Source organism: Papio anubis, chromosome 2 (assembly GCF_008728515.1).
Source record: "Papio anubis isolate 15944 chromosome 2, Panubis1.0, whole genome shotgun sequence".
Lineage (NCBI taxonomy): Eukaryota > Metazoa > Chordata > Mammalia > Primates > Cercopithecidae > Papio > Papio anubis.
In genome coordinates, this window is record NC_044977.1 from 159176866 (window position 1) to 159194088 (window position 17223).

Sequence of the window (17223 nt, forward strand, 5' to 3'; positions counted from 1 at the left end):
ACTTCTTTTCGTCTCTGACACCACTCTGCTTTGAACCACCATCGTCTTTTGCCAGGATCACTATAATGGCCTCTTAACTTGTTGCCTTGTTTCAATCTATCCTTTCTCCTTTGTAATTTTTTTTTTTTTTTTTTTTTTGGAGACAGAGTTTCACTCTGTCACCCAAGCTGGAGTGCAGTGGCATGATCTTGGCTCATGCAGCCTTGACTGCCCAGGCTCGAGTGATCCTCCTACCTCACCCTCCCTAGTAACTGGGACTACAGGCATGCACCCCCATGCCTAGCTAGTTTTTGTATTATTTGTAGAGATGGGGTTTTGTCATGTTGCCTGGGCTGGTCTCGAACTCCTGAGTTCAAATGATCCATTTGCCTCAGCCTCCTAAAGTGCTGGGATTACAGATGTGAGCCACCACACCTGGCCACAAGGCCACAATCCTTTTTTTGGCGGGGGGAGATGGAGTCTTGCTCTGTTGCCCAAGCTGGAGTGCAGTGGCACCATCTTGGCTCACTGCAATCTGTGCCTTTCAGGTTCAAGGGATTCTTCTGCCTCAGCCTCCCAGTAGCTGGGATTACAGATGCCTACCACAATGCCTAGCTAATGTTTTGTTTGTTTGTTTGTTTTTTGTATTTTTAGTAGAGACGGGGTTTCACCATGTTGGCCAGGCTGGCCATGAACTCCTGACTTCAGGTGATCCACCCACCACCACCTGCACCTCCCAAAGTGCTGGGATTACAGGTGTGAGCCACCGCGCCTGGCCCACAATCCATTTTTAACATAGCAGTCAAATGACTTCAAGTCAAATCATGCCACTTCTCTCCTTAAAACAAAGTCTGCAATGAATGCTCACCTCAATCAGAATAAAAGCTACAGTTCTAATGATGATGGTTTATGAAGATCCACATCATCTGTCCCCTATGAATCCCCTCAGATTTCTTCTCCTATCACTCTACCTTCACTCACTGACTTCTGGCCTCATAATCCTTATGCTGTTCTTCAAACATGCCAAGCAGGCCTGCCTTAGTGACTTTGCTAAACCTGTTATCATGGCCTGAATGCTCTCCCACACATCCCGTGCTTTCTTTGCCTAAATCTCATCTCCGTGAGACCTTCCCATTTAAAAGTGCATCTTGTACATCCTCCTTCACTTCCACCCCATATTGGCCATTGTGATCCTCATCTTCCAAAACACTTATTATGCTTATTATTTGTTATCTATCCCTCTCTCCTTCTAATAGAACATAAGCTTCACAAAGGCAGGAACTTTTGTCTTTTTTATTCATGAATGTATCCCAAGCACTCAGAACAGTATCTGACACATAACAAGTACTAATAAATATTTATAGAAAAACATAATGACTTGGAACTTATAAGTTCCCAACTCTTAGCCCAGTATTTTCTGATGATGCCAGGATGCTTCTTAGCATCATGAAAAGATGACTTTAAGTTATACCCTGAGAGACAGTCTCATTAGAACTGCAGATGGATTTAATATAAGTTTAAGTGAACTAAATGAAATAGAAGAAGAAAAGAAAGGACTCAATGGAAATGAGGAAGGCAGATACTAGTGATTCTTAAAAATCTATTTTCATGGCTGACTCTGTATTTAGAAATTTATTTTCAGTTATTTTTATGGACTGTGTTGTCATAGCAGTCCGATGGAACATGCTTTTCCGCTCTTTATCTTTCCTTCTTTCCTTTCTAGACATGTGGTGGGCACACATGTACCAGGTAGGCTGTGCTGGGTGCTGAGGTTCCATAATCTTTGCCCTTGAGGAGCTCAATGTCTAGCAGGAGAACCAGATAGATAATTACAAGATACTGTGATAACTACTAAAATGGAGGTGCAAAAGAAATGCTATTGAAACAAAGAGAAAGTTGCAGTCAACAGAGTGTATTCTATTTGAAAGATAAAGAGTTTGGAAAGTCTTCTGAGAATTGAGCTGGCCTGCCAGGTGAGTAAGACTTTGCCATGGGACAGAAAGAGTTTCACAAGGGCATGTTTAGGACGTAATGAGGAGTTACATGTGACTGTAATACAGACTTCAGGGAGGTGAAACCATATGGGTAAATGGGGGGCCAGTTTTTTTTTGTTTTTGGTTTTTTGAGATTGGGTCTCACTCCATTGCTCAGGCTGGTGTGCAGTGGTGCAATCACTGCTCACTGCAGCCTCAACCTCCTGCGCCCAGGTAATCCTCCCATCTCAGCCTCCCGGGGGAAGCTGGGACCACAGATGCGTGCCACCATGCTCGGCTAATTTTTTTGTATTTTTTGTAGAGATGGAGCCTCACTATGTTACCCAGGTGGGTCCCAAACTCTTGGGCTCAAGTGATTCTCCCACCTCAGCCTCTAAAGGTGCTGGGATTACAGGCATGAGCCACTGTGCCTGGCCAGGGGCCAGTTTTTAAAGTGCTCGGTTTGACATGGGGCAAACGGAAGTCATCAGCAATTATTACATATGGAAGTGATAGAGCCCACTCTGTGTTTGTTTGTTGTTTGTTTGTTCTGAGACAGAGTTTCACTCCACCGCCCAGGCTAGAGTGCAGTGGCACAGTCTCGGTTCACTGCAACCACTGCCTCCCAGGTTCAAGCAATTCTCCTGTCTCAGCCTCCCGAGTGGCTGGGACTACAGGCGTCTGCCATCACGCCTGGCCAATTTTTGTATTTTTAATAGAGACGGGGTTTCACCTTGTTGGTCAGGCTGGTCTCAAACTCCTGACCTCAGGTGATTCACCCACCTTGGCCTCCCAAAGTGCTGTGATTACACGCATGAGCCACCGTGCCTGGCCACCCACTCTGTGTTTGAGAAAAACAAAGCTGTGGAAAAGATAGGATGGTGGAGATACGTTAGGCCTGATAGAGAATTATTGGAAATACCTTTAATAAGACACTGAGGGCTTAGAACTGGAACTGTGGCCCTGGGAATGAAAAGGAGGGAATTCAAGAGATGCTCCTGCAGTAGAATTAACAGGCTTTAGTAACAGGCTATGTATACTGGTAAGGGAAGAGCTGTGGTCAAGGCAATCTCGTGGCTTCTTGTTTGGGTGACTGAGAAGATAAATTGAGATTGGGACCACAAAAAAAATTGGTTTGGAGTAGAGAAGATAATTTATTTTGTCTCCAGTGTGGGATTGAGACAGGTTATTATCTTGATAGAGACTATCAGTAGGCAGCTTGACAAAACAGGTCAAGAATTCTACAGTTAGATGGGGAAATAAGGATTTTAGACATAGAAGACAGAGGCCTGGGTATACTGGCTCATACTGAATGTGGAATGGGGAACCCGAGAACAAAGAAAAGACTCAGGTGAGTGCACGTGCTTTCTCTCCCTGTGATATATATTTATTTATTTATTTTTAAATGATATGCTTCTTTGTACTGTAAAATATTTCAGGAGTTTGGCAGAGCATTGTCCTAGACACTGAGAAAAGAGAACATGATCAATTGTATCTTACTACAAAGAGATCTAGTACAGGTAATGACTGAAAAGAGTCTTCTTAAAACAAGAAGCCAGTTACAGCATCTGTCCTCTCCCTAAAACCTTTCCATGAGCACAACAGCTCAACTTGACCTGTGGAGCACTTAGTGCTTGCCTCTGCAGCCTCAGCCGTCCACACATTCACTAGCCTTTTTCCAGTTCCCAAAGTGCTCTATGCTGCCTTTAGCCTCTTGGCCTTTATGCATTCTCCTCTTTTGTCTGTAACATCCTCCTCTCTCCTCACCTTCATTCACCTGCTTAGTACCGTTTCTCCTTCAGGTTTCAGTTTGAACATCACTCCTCCAAGAAGCCTCCTCTGACCCATTAGGCTAACTGCCTGTGCTGTATTTTCTCCTGTATGCCCTTCATCTAGAATTCACCATACTTTGCTGTTAGGGCTGATTTAATTATTTATTTGCTTGTCCACCCCTCCTTTCTCCATAAGGTCTGCAAGCCATATGGGGACAGTCTTCTTGTCTGCTGCTGTTTACTCGGCAAGCTTAATGCTTGATACATAGGAAAATATTGAGTACATAATAGGTACTCAGTAAATCTATGGCTTATTAAATAATCATGTATCTTGACCCACCAATCCTATTTTTGGAAATTGGTCTAAGAAAGTAGTCTATAAGACACCGTGGAATGAAAAGTGAGTATGATATGGTAGAAATCGGATATTGGAAAGTGTTCAGCTTGAATCCTGATCCTATTACTTGTGGCATGTTATCCTCTGAGGTTCAGTTTTCTTCTCTGTAAATTGGGGATACTAATAGCTGCTTCACAAGGAAAGAAAGGCCACTGAATTAGACACTGACGGCTTTCAAAAGAGAAGTTTTAAAAAAAAGAGATGACAGAAGGGTGGACATAATTTTCTAGAATAGTTAAGGCATAAGATGGATGTAAGAAAATACTACAAGAACATGTAAATCATTAGTTCAAGAAAATTGGGATTGAAGAGAGTGAGGTGGAATAAGCACTTGAGGGTGTTTTGATGAGAAGATATTTGGGCATTTTCATAGTATAAGGGAAGGAGCCAGTGCAGAGGAAGAAAGTGAAGTTAGCCAAAAGATTCTCTGGGGTCCTGAGGAGACTGTGGAGATGGGCTCACACTCACAGTGAGGTCAGCCCATGCAGGGAGGAGCATGGTTTCCTGAGGGACAGCAGCAAAGGAAAGTTAAAGCTACTGAGACATTTTTGAGGTTGTGAGAGTAGAACTTAAAAGACTTATCAATGGATTGTCTTGCTTATAACAATAAAGAAAACAAAATGGAATCAGACATTTGGGACAAACAGGCCTTCCTGCAGGGAGTAGGAAAAGTGTTCAGTAGAGGTGAATACATTTACCAAGAAACATTGACTCAGTTGAGGATGGAACGAAATGTCAACATTCATCGTTTGAAATGGTGACAATAGGCTTGGACTTTTGCTTGCTTCAGCTCTACTCACAGATCAGAATGAAAAAACCATGTGACTGACTTGATCTAGAGGCCTAGGTATTGGCGTGGTGAGCAGTGTATGGGATAGATCAGCATTATAGCTGTCAGAATTGCCTAGGTTTAGGGCAGTAGTGGAGTGAGGAGCGAATCGGAGCATACCAAAGCAAGTTGCCAATGTCTTTAGCAAATGATGAGATATATTTCAAGAAACTGAAGATAATGGCAACAAGAATGAGGAAACAGGTGTTATAATCAGATGGCCTCATCTTTGAGGGAGGAGCGGTGCTGGATATCATTGAACAAGGGATATGATTGAACAAGGGATATGATTGAACAAGGGCTTTTAATAGCAATGGAGGAACAGGAGAATGGCAAAGCAACTATGCTGAAAACAGAAGTCAAATAATAGAGACATGTTGGCACATACAAATGTGTAGATGGCCAATGATTGGGTCTCTACAGTATAGTCACTTTTGAGGCTCATTCATAGCTTCTCTCTCTTATTTATAAATAAACTGAGTTCCAGGCTTCTGACATCTGAGCCCAGCCACAAGGAAGTCAGGCCAGGTATGCAGGGCTGAACATGTATTCAGTTAGCAAATAGTGATTGAAGGCACAAGGTTCTAGGCATTGTCTACTGGCTAAAGACTAAAGAGGAAACATGGATGGTTCCTGCCTTTAAGAAGCTCAGGGTTGAATCTTGGGCATGTGTATTTGTGCTGCAGATTCTCAGCTTTACAAAGATAATGAGAGAAAACTGGGACTTCCCAACAGTAAGTCTCCTTCTTGTGAAATAATTAGAGTTGAACATTGAGATAGGGGGTGGGAGAGCACTAGTGAAGAAAGTCCGAATGTGTTAGTAAAATTTTGAAATTAAAGAAGCAGTTTGACAAATTTTATTATTTTCAAGCAACGTGCTATGGCCTTAGACTTGTGAATTTTCCAGCAGACTCTGGTGAATTTAATTGATATGATCTGGAATCTGGTTAAGTGAGTCTACTGGCACTAGCTAAAAACACTGCTTATAGTTGTGGGTAGAATTTCATGGGTGGAACCCCCTACTCTAAGGAGTAGAGTTGCAAAGTATCTTGTATATATAGGACATATCCTATATTTAATGATTTTTGTCTTGCTTCCTGTATCGGCTTTTTCAGAACATCCTAAGTGTCCTGTATTCTGCTTTTTTCCCAATGAATTACAAAAATTTGGCAGTTACAGCCATTTGTCAAATTTATCTAGGCATCCTGTACTTTTATTTGCTAGATTTGGTGGCCCAACTAATGAGCTACTCAACCCCTACAGCCTTCCATGTTTCAACCTTCTCTGTAACATCTCTCTTCTAAGGTGAGTGGCCACCCAGCCTAATGGGCACTTCTTATCTCAGGAGTTTCCCAACATTGAATGAAAATCTGTCTCCCTGACATTTTTACTTGCTGTCCCTAGCATCTCTCTTTAAGATTATACTGAATAAATCGAATCTTTTTCTTTACAGAAGTTCAAATATTGAACTCACTGTATTAGAGGCCACATCATGTCACAGACTCTTAACAAACTTTCTATGAGCCCAAACCAGTGGCGTGCTGGTAAGATTTGTAGCATTTAATTTCTTTGGTGAAAATACTCCTGCCACATTGGAGCTGCCCAAGTGAAGTGGCTGAACTGAGAGTTGGGAACTGATGTACACATTCCACTCTTGAGATCTGTATAAGCGGGCTGCAGCACATCAACCCTTACATTTTTCTTTTTATTAACATTTTTTGCTGCTTAATCATATTTCACTCTACCTGCATATTAAATTGTTATTTGTGTTTTGAGGGAAAGAATTCTACAAACATACCACAGGTAGATTTGACAAGAGGAGGTGAGAGACTATGGAGAATGAAGAAGAGGGTAAGGTAAAAAATAACTCCTAAGTTACTAGATATTGCTGCTCATCAAGATAGACAAGAGTAGGTTCAGGGAGAAAAGTTAACCAATTTATTTATTTATTTATTTATTTATTTATTTATTGAGACAGAGTCTCGCTCTGTCGCCCAGGCTGGAGTGCAGTGGTGCGATCTCGGCTCACTGCAAGTTCTGCCTCCTGGGTTCACGCCATTCTCCTGCCTCAGCCTCCTGAATATCTGGGACTACAGGTGCCCGCCACCACACCCAGCTAACTTTTTGTATTTTTAGTAGAGACGGGGTTTCATGGTGTTAGCCAGGATGGTCTCAATCTCCTGACCTCATGATTCACCTGCTTCGGCCTCCCAAAGTGCTGGGATTATAGGCCTGAGCCACTGCGCCTGGCCAAAGGTAACAAATTTATATATTAATTGGACAAATATTTATTGAGTACCAATCCATGCCTGGCATAGATACTTCTAGGTACTGAGGACAGATAGAGCAGGGAACACACCAGATAAAATCCTTGTGGAGTTGATATTTTATCTTTTTAGAAATGGCCCATTGAATGAAACCTGTGGGACTCTCTTTGGAGACTGAACCTTCTGATGAGTAACTCTCCTCTCCTTTCCAGCTTTAAGGCACTAGGACATTTGATAAATACCTTTCTAGTACCTTGAACCACACCATTAAAGTTCTCCATCCAAACTTATTTTTTATTTTTTTAGACAGAGTCTCACTCTGTTGCCCAGGCTGGAGTGCAGTGGCACGATCTCGGCTCACTGCAACCTCCGCCTTTGAGTTCAAGCACTTCTCCTGCCTCAGCTTCCCAAGTAGCTGGGATTACAGGCATGTGCTACCAAACCTGGCTAATTTTTGTATATTTAGTAGAGATGGGGTTTCACTATGATGGCCAGGCTGGTCTTGAACCCCTGACCTCAGGTGATCTTCCCACCTCGGCCTCCCAAAGTGCTAGGATTACAGGCGTGAACCACCACATCCGGCCTCAAACTGATTTTACATGGTGCAGTTGCTACCTTCCTCAGAAAGCCTTCCCTGACCTTCCTTACTTCCCCCACTCCAAATCTGGGTAACTCTTGTTCCCACAGTAACCTGTGTAGTCATAAGACATAGCCCTGGTTTTTCCGTGTTGTACAGTATGTATCTCTTTACTTCCCTAGTATATTGTGTACTTCCTGAGGTGTTTCCTCAGCAAATTCCATCTTAAATAGATGAGGCAGAGCCATCCACAGCTTTGCCTTTATCTGAAGTGGTAAAGTCCAAACTACATTTTCAATGTAAAATGTTCATTTAAGCCAGTCAAATCATTTTACTTTATATTAATATTTTCCATCTTGTTATACTAAAACAAAAACCCTAGACACAAAGGGAGTTCCTGAAATCTGCCTAGAGGAATTTTATTTTAATTAAACACACACATACGTTTTTTAAAGTTCATTATAAAAGCCATGCTTTTGAACTTCCTAAAAATGACTTTATTCGCTGTTTTACATTTGGCTCACTGCTAGAAGACAGTTACAAGCATAAGAAATGGACCCAAGGACAGACATTTACTTGGGAAGGAAATAACACAAAGAAGCGTATCAGTCGATGTCTTTGTCAGTCATGTGACCAACCAGGAGCGGGGGTGGCTTTGCTCTAGATTCTGGCATCCAGTAGAAACCATCTCTAGAAACCATCCCATCTTTATCCGTAATGGTAATAGAGCACGGTGTTCTCTAGATGCATGTAGATCTGCCACATGGCAAAGCTCTAAGACTCTTAGGAATGTCCTTTGAACATGATTTCTTCTTGCAAAGTGGGCAGTTTCAGCAGGGCCTGTAAGTTTGCTTAGGTTTTCTGAAGATACCAGCATTAAAGACTTAGACTTACACATTCCTTTTGTCCTCCTGATATATTTCGTAACCACACTCTCAACATTCCAATAAGTTTTGAACTTGGAGGCCCTTAGAACATAATTACATTTCTAATAAGTTTTGAACTTGGAGGCACTTAGAACATAATTACATTTCTAATTTTGTTTCAGTTTGATATGTGTCACTTCCTTCCTTCCTTTTTTTTTGGTAGAGACAGTGCCTCACTATCTTGACCAGGCTGGTCTTGAACACACCAGGCCTAAAGTGATCCTCCTGCCTCAGCCTTCCAAAATGCAGGGATTACAGGTGTGAGCCACTGTGCCTGGCCTATACTTCCTTTCTTAAATCAACTATTTATTTATTTATTTATTTATTGAGACAGGGTCTCAGTCTGTTACCCAGGCTGGAGTACAGTAGTGCACTCTTGGCTCACTGTAGCCAAGTGATCCTCCTTGAGGACTATAGGCACACACCACCATGCCCATCTAATTTTTTGTATTTTATGTAGAGATGAGGTTTCACCATGTTGCCCAGGCTGATCTTGACCTCCTGAGCTCAAGTGATCCTCCCATCTCGGACTCTCAAAATGCTGGGATTATAGGCATAAACCACCATGCCTGGCCTTAAATCAACTTTAGAGTCAACATCTATTATCACTGGAGCTTCTACAGAAACTCCATCATGTGGTGCTCTCTTTCCTGATGTGTTGTGCCCAAACAGCTTATTCTCATCAGATGACTTATTTGCTATGATGTCTATACTTCAAGAGCTGCTATATGTATTACATACATCAAATCTTTCTGTAAAGTTTGATTTTTGTTTCTATAAAAGGAAAATAAATGTTCCAGGACCAAGGGACACAAAGAGTTTTAAAATTTTTAGTTCTGTAGCCTCATATATTTTAACAGAAATATAAAAACAGATAGTAGCAGTTTTCCAGTGGAGAAAACTTTCCAGATGTCTCCACTGTATCTCCTTTCTTTGCCTCTCCTTGAGAGAAGGCTGGAACCGATGGGTAAATTGGTTTTTTGCCCATCAGCCTATTCACATCTTTCCTTCCTTGCTCCTACCCTAGATTGTGCATTTTTGTTTTAAAAATCTGTTCCATTTCAGACATTTAAAGAACAGCCTTATCTAATCCTGCTCAAGCAAAATCTCAGAATCCTTAAATACAAAAGGTCCTGTGTGGCCAGTCATATAATTTACGGCAACTCTATGAACTTTGACCTAAGTTTTATCTCTGATTATATTTGGGACTGCTGCCCCTTTACATTAACACTGAAAAACAAAACAAAACTTAGGCAAGTTTTACGGCAAGCTGGGGAAGGGGCATGTGAAGAGGTAGGAATTGCCTGAGGTTGGGGGTCTCTAAAACATACAATAATCACCCAAAGCCCATTTTCCTCAAAGCTGGGGGTAATGGCTAAAGTACATTCTCAAAGCATCATCTGCCCTGAGAAAGGGCAGCTATTCTTTCTGCAGAGATCTCTGTGCACACTAATCTGTACTGTCCTCAGTACCTTGATGGCTGCTTGTGGTCATACACTCCGTGGACCAGTCTTGAGGGATCACAGGGCCAACCAGCTCAGCAAACCTCTCCAGAGGACAGCTGGAGCTGCAGCCAGGTAAAGTGAGCAGATACGGCTCGTGCTGCGTCTCATTCCGATAGTACATCTCCACAAAGTACTCCCTGGCAGACAAAGGCAGAGGAGAGAGCTCTGTTAGTTCTGTGTTGTTGAACTGCCACTGAATTTCTTTCCACCTGGACTATTACATGACAGTTGAGGGACTAATGGAAAAACTTATGGGGAGATTTTAGCCAATTTAGGTGTGTAAATGGGGAGACTGGGGCAGGCGGGACAGATTTGCAGGGTGGAAATGGGAGGGCTTGTTTGTTAGATGAGCAGGGACATAGGAGGTGGGCACCAGGATGCAAAATCAGAGGAGGTGGTGAGAAGTGATGGTTGCAGGGAGCTGGGTGTGACTTTGAGCCTTTGGATAAAAAGTGGGAGGCAGGTGGGGGTGTTGAGTTTTCTTTCTCCTCCTCCCTTCTTTATAGGCTTCTCATTTACTCCTTTTTTTTTTTTTTTTTTCTGTTTCTCGAATATTTCTTTCAGTCCTTCTTCTGAATGTATCTCCCCTCTCCTTAACTAGGCCATAAACATGGAATTGAATAATACATAACATATGTGCTTGAATATATAGCAAGACTGTATCAGAAAATTATTCCTCAGAAAAAAGATGTGGGTATGTGTTCCAGTCCTTCTATTGTGTCACATTAAGGAGAGCTCTCTCAATGCTTAATCTCAAAAAAAAAAAAAAAAAAAAAAAAACCCAAAAAAAACAACAATGTACTATTTGGGAAAGTCCAATGGTGTAAATTAACCTCAGTTAAACCACCATGAGTTGCTTATGGAAGCCATTTGCTAATCAAGGAGGCAGGAGGGGAACTCAAGTAGGATTTAGTGATCCTTCTTTTGGTGGTAACCTTCCAGTGGCTACTTTTGGATGTCATTATAAACAAGCCTTTTAAAACATCACTTTAAAAAGCCATATAAACATAGTAACTGCAAATATTCACTTATAAGATGTCTATAATGCCGGGTGCGGTGGCTCACGCCTGTAATCCCAGCACTTTGGGAGGTTGAAGCGGGCGGATCATGAGGTCAGGAGATCAAGACCATCCTGGCTAACACGGTGAAACCCCGTCTCTACTAAAAATACAAACATTAGCTGGGCGTGGTGGCACATGCCTATAGTCCTAGCTACTTGGGAAACTGAGGCAGGAGAATCACTTGAACCTGGGAGGCAGAGGTTGCAGTGAGCTGAGATCACACCACTGCTCTCTAGCCTGGGCAACAGAGCGAGACTCCATCTCTAAAATAAAATAAAATAAAATGTCTATAAAACTTACAAAAACCTCCCTAATATTATATGAATGGATGCTTATATCTTGGAATAACTTTTTCAGTAACAGCATCTTCTGTCTTAAGATGATATGGCCTAGATGATCAATACTCCATCAAACTCCATTATTCTCTTTCCATAGAATTGAATTATGGCTCAGAAGTGACCACATTGCCAAGACTCCCTTGTACCTAGGTGGAACCAAGTCACTAATTTAGCCAGTAGAAAGTGAGTAGAAATGATATGTGTCTCTTTTAAAAAGCTGACGTGGTTGATAAGCAGGTTGCTGCCTTCACCCTTTCATTCCTTTCTACAAGCTGCCTGCAAGTGAACATGGCACTCTTGAAACTGTAGGTCCAAAAAGGGAACCCTGGGTGCCTGAATCACCACGTGTGAATCCCATCTATTAATGTACACCTGCATTGTACTGTTAGATAAGTGTGAAATTAACTTTCATTGGGTTAAGCCTTCAAGAATGTGAGGTTCATCTATATAGAAGACAAAATTACCCTTATTAGTGAATATATGTGGGAAACAATTTTAAAAGACTCAAAATTGGCTTTAGTGGTGAAGACACAAGCAAAAGATGCATACAAAGAGTTTAGATAAAATCATTTTATAAAATGTAAAAGTGAAACAAAGCAATATTAACTTAATGAATTATTTTATATAGTCTATGATTTTAAATCTCTATCTAACCCAAAATTAAATCTTTAAAGAATATTTTTAGCTACCTTTTCTACAACCTGAACAGTTTACATATTTAAGGTGGCTGAAAATCTAAAATATTCTCTCTTTGTGTCTCTCTCCATATCTTCTCACAAGACAATGTGAGATCACTTCACAACCAGGATCACCATAAGCAGGCTTAGACAGAATTTATTAACTCGAAGCCTCCTTGTTCCTAATTTAAAAGCAATCATGTTTAACCTTTGATATTTCCCTAGAGTGCCAATAAAAAAAAAATCCTAATATAGCAACAAATTGGTCTTGACCTTTATGTGACCCTTGGTTAATTGTTTTCTGTACGTCACTGGCCTTCAGTTGAAAAAATACTCCATACTTGATTCATAATATAGATTTAACTCAGGGTGGTAAGAGAAGGCAATTCAGTGGGAGAAAATGCTTCTGTGCATCCAGAAAGCAAGCTCTGGACCACTGGGGTCCAGAAACCAGAAAACAGGGAGGTACAAGTAGAGTCAGTAGCTTCTCTTGTCTTATTCCAAAGGAGATGGTGCCTGCTCCTGAAGCTGATCCTGGAATTTGGTTGGATTTATTAACTCTGTGCCCAGAACTAGCCTTTTGAAGGGCAGACTTGTGCTGGACTTGTTATTAAGAGAGGGTTGTATGTCTCTAGTCCTTTCATTCCCATTTTCTGCTCTATTTGGCCAATCTCCATTTTGTGGGTCTTATCTCTCCACTCTGACTCTAGATATTTGAGAGCAAGGTTAACTAAGACCACATTTTAGTTCTAGTTCATTGTGCCTGACACCTAGTTAGAGGTTCAATAAAGAATGTATCTGCCATTCTCTAACTGTGCAGAACTCTCTTTGTAAGCAGTGAAGATATTGGTTGAGAATGAAGTCTCTGTGCTGTTACTTTCTTACTCTACAAATTCAGGGGCCAGAAAGTTACATCCAAGACTACAAAATTTGCGAAATGAAATACAGGGCCCATTGCTTAAACATTATTACAATTTAAAGATGGCAACAGCAGATCATTAAAACAAGCATGGGCTCTTTTGAGCCAGGTCCCCATGTAACTGCAGTCAGGTTGGGGTGCAGCTATTGTGAATACCTTGAGGGAAAGGCAAAATAGATCTCCCTGACTAATCCTGAAATAAACTCTGGGGTCACTGCCTTAACTCAGCCCTTTCCTTGCTCTTATTTCACTAATAATATCCCATGAAGTCTGGTAACTTGTCCCAAACACCTCCTTCTTCTCCTCCCAATGAGAATGTCATTGTCACAGCAGATAAATATTTTTGGCATGACCTTGGCTGTGATAATCAATTCTTCCCCAGTTTTTCCAGGACATTCCTGGTTTTAACAATGAAATTCACATGTTCTGAGAGCACCAGATTTCATGGGTCAATTCTGGGTGAACTGGGACACTTGGCTACTCTAACTTTGACCCTTCCAATGGGTTTTCAAGATAAGCCGTGGTCATCTGGTGAGGGCCACATCAGGTCACAAAGAGGTAGACACCAGTTAGAAGTTTAAGAATCTTGACTTGTGGATATGAATCATTAGAAGCTGAATGAATATGTTTGAATTCTTTAATTTAAAAGATATTTTATGACCATCAATAAATTTTTCTCTTGCCAAGTATATATATAATACATGCCTACTTCTTAGAATACCTTAATTTTTTTAAAAATGTAATTTCTGTTACATAGGCTATTTCCCAAATTTTTCATCTACTGTGCATGTTATTTTCCAATAAAAGTCTTCATGAAAAAGAAAAAAGAGACATGACTAGCAAAGAGCTTGTTACCACCATTCTTCCCTCTGAATATAAAACCAAATCAAAGACAAACAGGCACACAACCCTTAACCCAAAATAATAATAATGAAACCTAAGGTCCAGTGATATTGGTTTTGAAAAGCACTTAGTCACTTACCCCTTCTCAAAGTACAATTCCATCAAGTGGCAAGCAGCGTAGGGAGGAAGGAGTCCGTTGAAAACATCTAGCGCCACCTGTAGGCCACTCACAGTAGTGTCATGCTACAGAGATTGAAATCAATTTTATCAAGCCTGTTCAGATTCACATTCAATAGGTATGAAACACTTGTAGAGCACCATGATGGCTTCTGATTCAATTCAATTTCCCATGCGCCCCATAATGACTTAATAAGTAGAGAAGGAAAGATTTTGGTTGCGTATTAGCGGTGTGCTAGGCAGTACGATTTAGATATGTATCATTATTTCCACTTAAAAGATGAAGAAATTGGCTGGGTGTGGTAGCTCATGCCTGTAATCCCAGTGCTTTGGGAGCCCGAGGCAGGCGGATCACTTGAGGTCAGGAGTTCGAGACCAGCATGACCAACATGGTGAAACCCCATCCCTACTAAAAAAAAAAAAAAAAATGCTGGGTATGGTGGCGTGGGCCTGTAAATCCAGCTACTTGGGAGGCTGAGACAGGAGAATTGCTTGAACCCGAGAGGCAGAAGTTGCAGTGAGCCAAGATTGCACCTCTGCACTCAGAAGGCGACAGAGTGCAACTCCATCTCGATAAAATAAAATAATTTAAAAAATAATAATAAAAGATGAAGAAATTGAGACCCAGGGAAATTAAGCAACTTGCTTAATGTCATATAACCCAAAAATGGAAGAAAGTAAATTTGAATCAAGTCTCCTTAAGTGCTGTGCCTTTTTGAAATACTTTCAAAGTATTTCAAACACATTAATGCTAGATTATATTTTTCTATAGATTAGCATCATCTGTGATTTAAAGTTGTGGAAGAATATATGAGGTTTAAATGTTTAGGGAAGATAAAATACCAGAAAGTATAGGGTGCAATTTAAAAATAATTGTAAAGCTAAATGTTTACCCCAGAGTGTCTGGAAGGTATAGGGGAGTGGTTTTCAACCCCCTTTCTGCCACTGATTAGCTATGTAATCTTAGGCAATCCTCAACTTCCATATCTACAAAATTGGGATAACATTTGGCTGCCTAAACTGTTTGGCAGTATGCACATATTCAAAAGGGGTTAGAAGTAATCTAATAGAGAGAGAGAAAAAAAAGGGGCTACAGATATGACATGCTGGAAGTCACACCATAAGTTAAAACTAGAAATCAGATTAGACACTACAAAAATTGGCAGAAATGACTAATTTCAGGCCTGTCTGTCTCCAGGAAGCACTCTGCTCCTGCCCAGGGCTATTTCCCTAGTCTATACCATTTAGGGCTCCTGATAATAAGCAAACTCCAGTCACCTCTTTCACCTTCTTGCATGAATAAAAACATGACTTTCTTTCTCCAGCCGCAGCTGAGAAACCTTTCGTCATGGAGATGTGAGTGAAAGGAGTCAGCACGCTATGTCCTGTTTACCTGCTCATCCCAGACTCCATGGGCAGCTATTTGAATGTATAATACAATTGCAGAATTTTCCCCCAACACGGTGTCTCTCCCTGGCTTCTCAGACTGTTCTCTCCCTGGCTTCTCCAAGATGAAAGCCTTTTCTAAGATCTCTTGCTCTGTTTTCTTTCTACTCCCAAATGTCGCTCTAACTTTGAGTTGCAGTCCTTCTTCTCTTTCCTCCTTCTATTCTCTTTGCCATCTGAAGTTTTCTGCTTAGATGCCCCTGTGGCATTTCAAACCTATTGTCTAATCGGTACATTTACCTAGCCCAAGACCACCTCCTTCCTGCCACTGAGAACTAAAAACTAGACTTCATCTGGGGCTTCACCTTCCACATCATTGTCTTCCACCTACTTCCAATTCATCACTGAGAATGCACACTCAGCTTTCGTTGTAACCTGCCTCACCTCTTTTCCTCTCCTGTCACTGCCCTAATTTTAGGCCATATCCCCATTTTTCTAGACTATCACAAAAGCTTTCTACACCATATCCTGTTCCCAACATCCAGTCATTCTACAAAATAATTAATTTCCAAAATGCTGCTCCTATCCTGTCACTCCTGCCCTGCCTTCCCTGAGTCAACACTGACAGGGGGTTCTCCCTTGCTTCCTTGCTTCTTTCTACAATTAAACAAAGAAGCAGCAGGACAACATGGCCCTTCAGCTGCCATCCAGCATAAACTTCTGACACTTTATATCAGGGCTGTCTAAAAAACTTTCCTTGATGATGGAAATGTTGTATATCTTTGCTGTCCAATTCAGTAGCCACTGGCTATATATGGTTATTGAACACCTGAAATGTGGCAAATACACTGAGGGATTTAATTTTTCATTCTAGTTAATCATAATTAATTTAAATGTAAGTAGCTACTTGTGGCTACTAGATTCCATATTGAGCAGCACAGTTAATGTCCACTAATTTGGTACCACCTTTTCCACGCACTACTCCTGGCCTTCCACCTATGTCCTAATGATTCACTTTATTTGTCCTACACACTAGTGAGGAGCACTTACTAAGCCCTTTCATCTTGATGTGTTGGATGTGCTGCCTTGTCCAGGAATCCTTTCTACTTCTCTTCTCCACCCTCTTGGAACAGAAGGGATGCCTAGCTTTTCTGAGGCGCTAAAGCACTTGCCTGCATGGCATTTCCATACCGTTTTGTATAGTGTTTATGTTCGTCTTCTTGTTAGTTTAGATTATAAATCCCTTAAAGGCCAGAATGATGCATTTAATTCTAAAAGCTTTGTGCAAGTGCCTACTATATACGAGGTGATGGGGAAACGAAGATAAAGAAGATGAGGTCCTGTGCTTCAAGAGATCATACACTTGAACAAATAGATGCTAAATGAAGACAAAAATACTTACTGTAGAATACATGATAAGTTTTTTGTAGCTTGGCATCTGAGTTGCTCTCTTCATGTGATTGAGGATTTCATTGACCAGGACACCTTAAAGGAGATGAATCAATAACAAAACTGAACCAAACATAAGCTTCTATTTTAGTTCATTAGCTTTTTGTCAATTCATAGCTGAAGACTCTTCCTGCCATGACTTAAGAAG

At 41.1% G+C, this 17223-nt stretch overlaps 1 protein-coding gene across 1 annotated transcript in view; it reads right to left on the minus strand.

The window, feature by feature from the left end:
• Nucleotides 1-17223, minus strand: part of ACP3 (acid phosphatase 3) — a 50429-nt gene that overhangs the window by 1849 nt on the left and 31357 nt on the right. The window contains exons 8-10 of the mRNA XM_031663761.1: nucleotides 17029-17111; nucleotides 14203-14306; nucleotides 10193-10362 (exon numbers count right to left, since the gene is read on the minus strand). Of these exons, the coding sequence (XP_031519621.1) occupies nucleotides 10193-10362; nucleotides 14203-14306; nucleotides 17029-17111 (357 nt within the window). The remainder of the gene's footprint in view (nucleotides 1-10192; nucleotides 10363-14202; nucleotides 14307-17028; nucleotides 17112-17223) is intronic.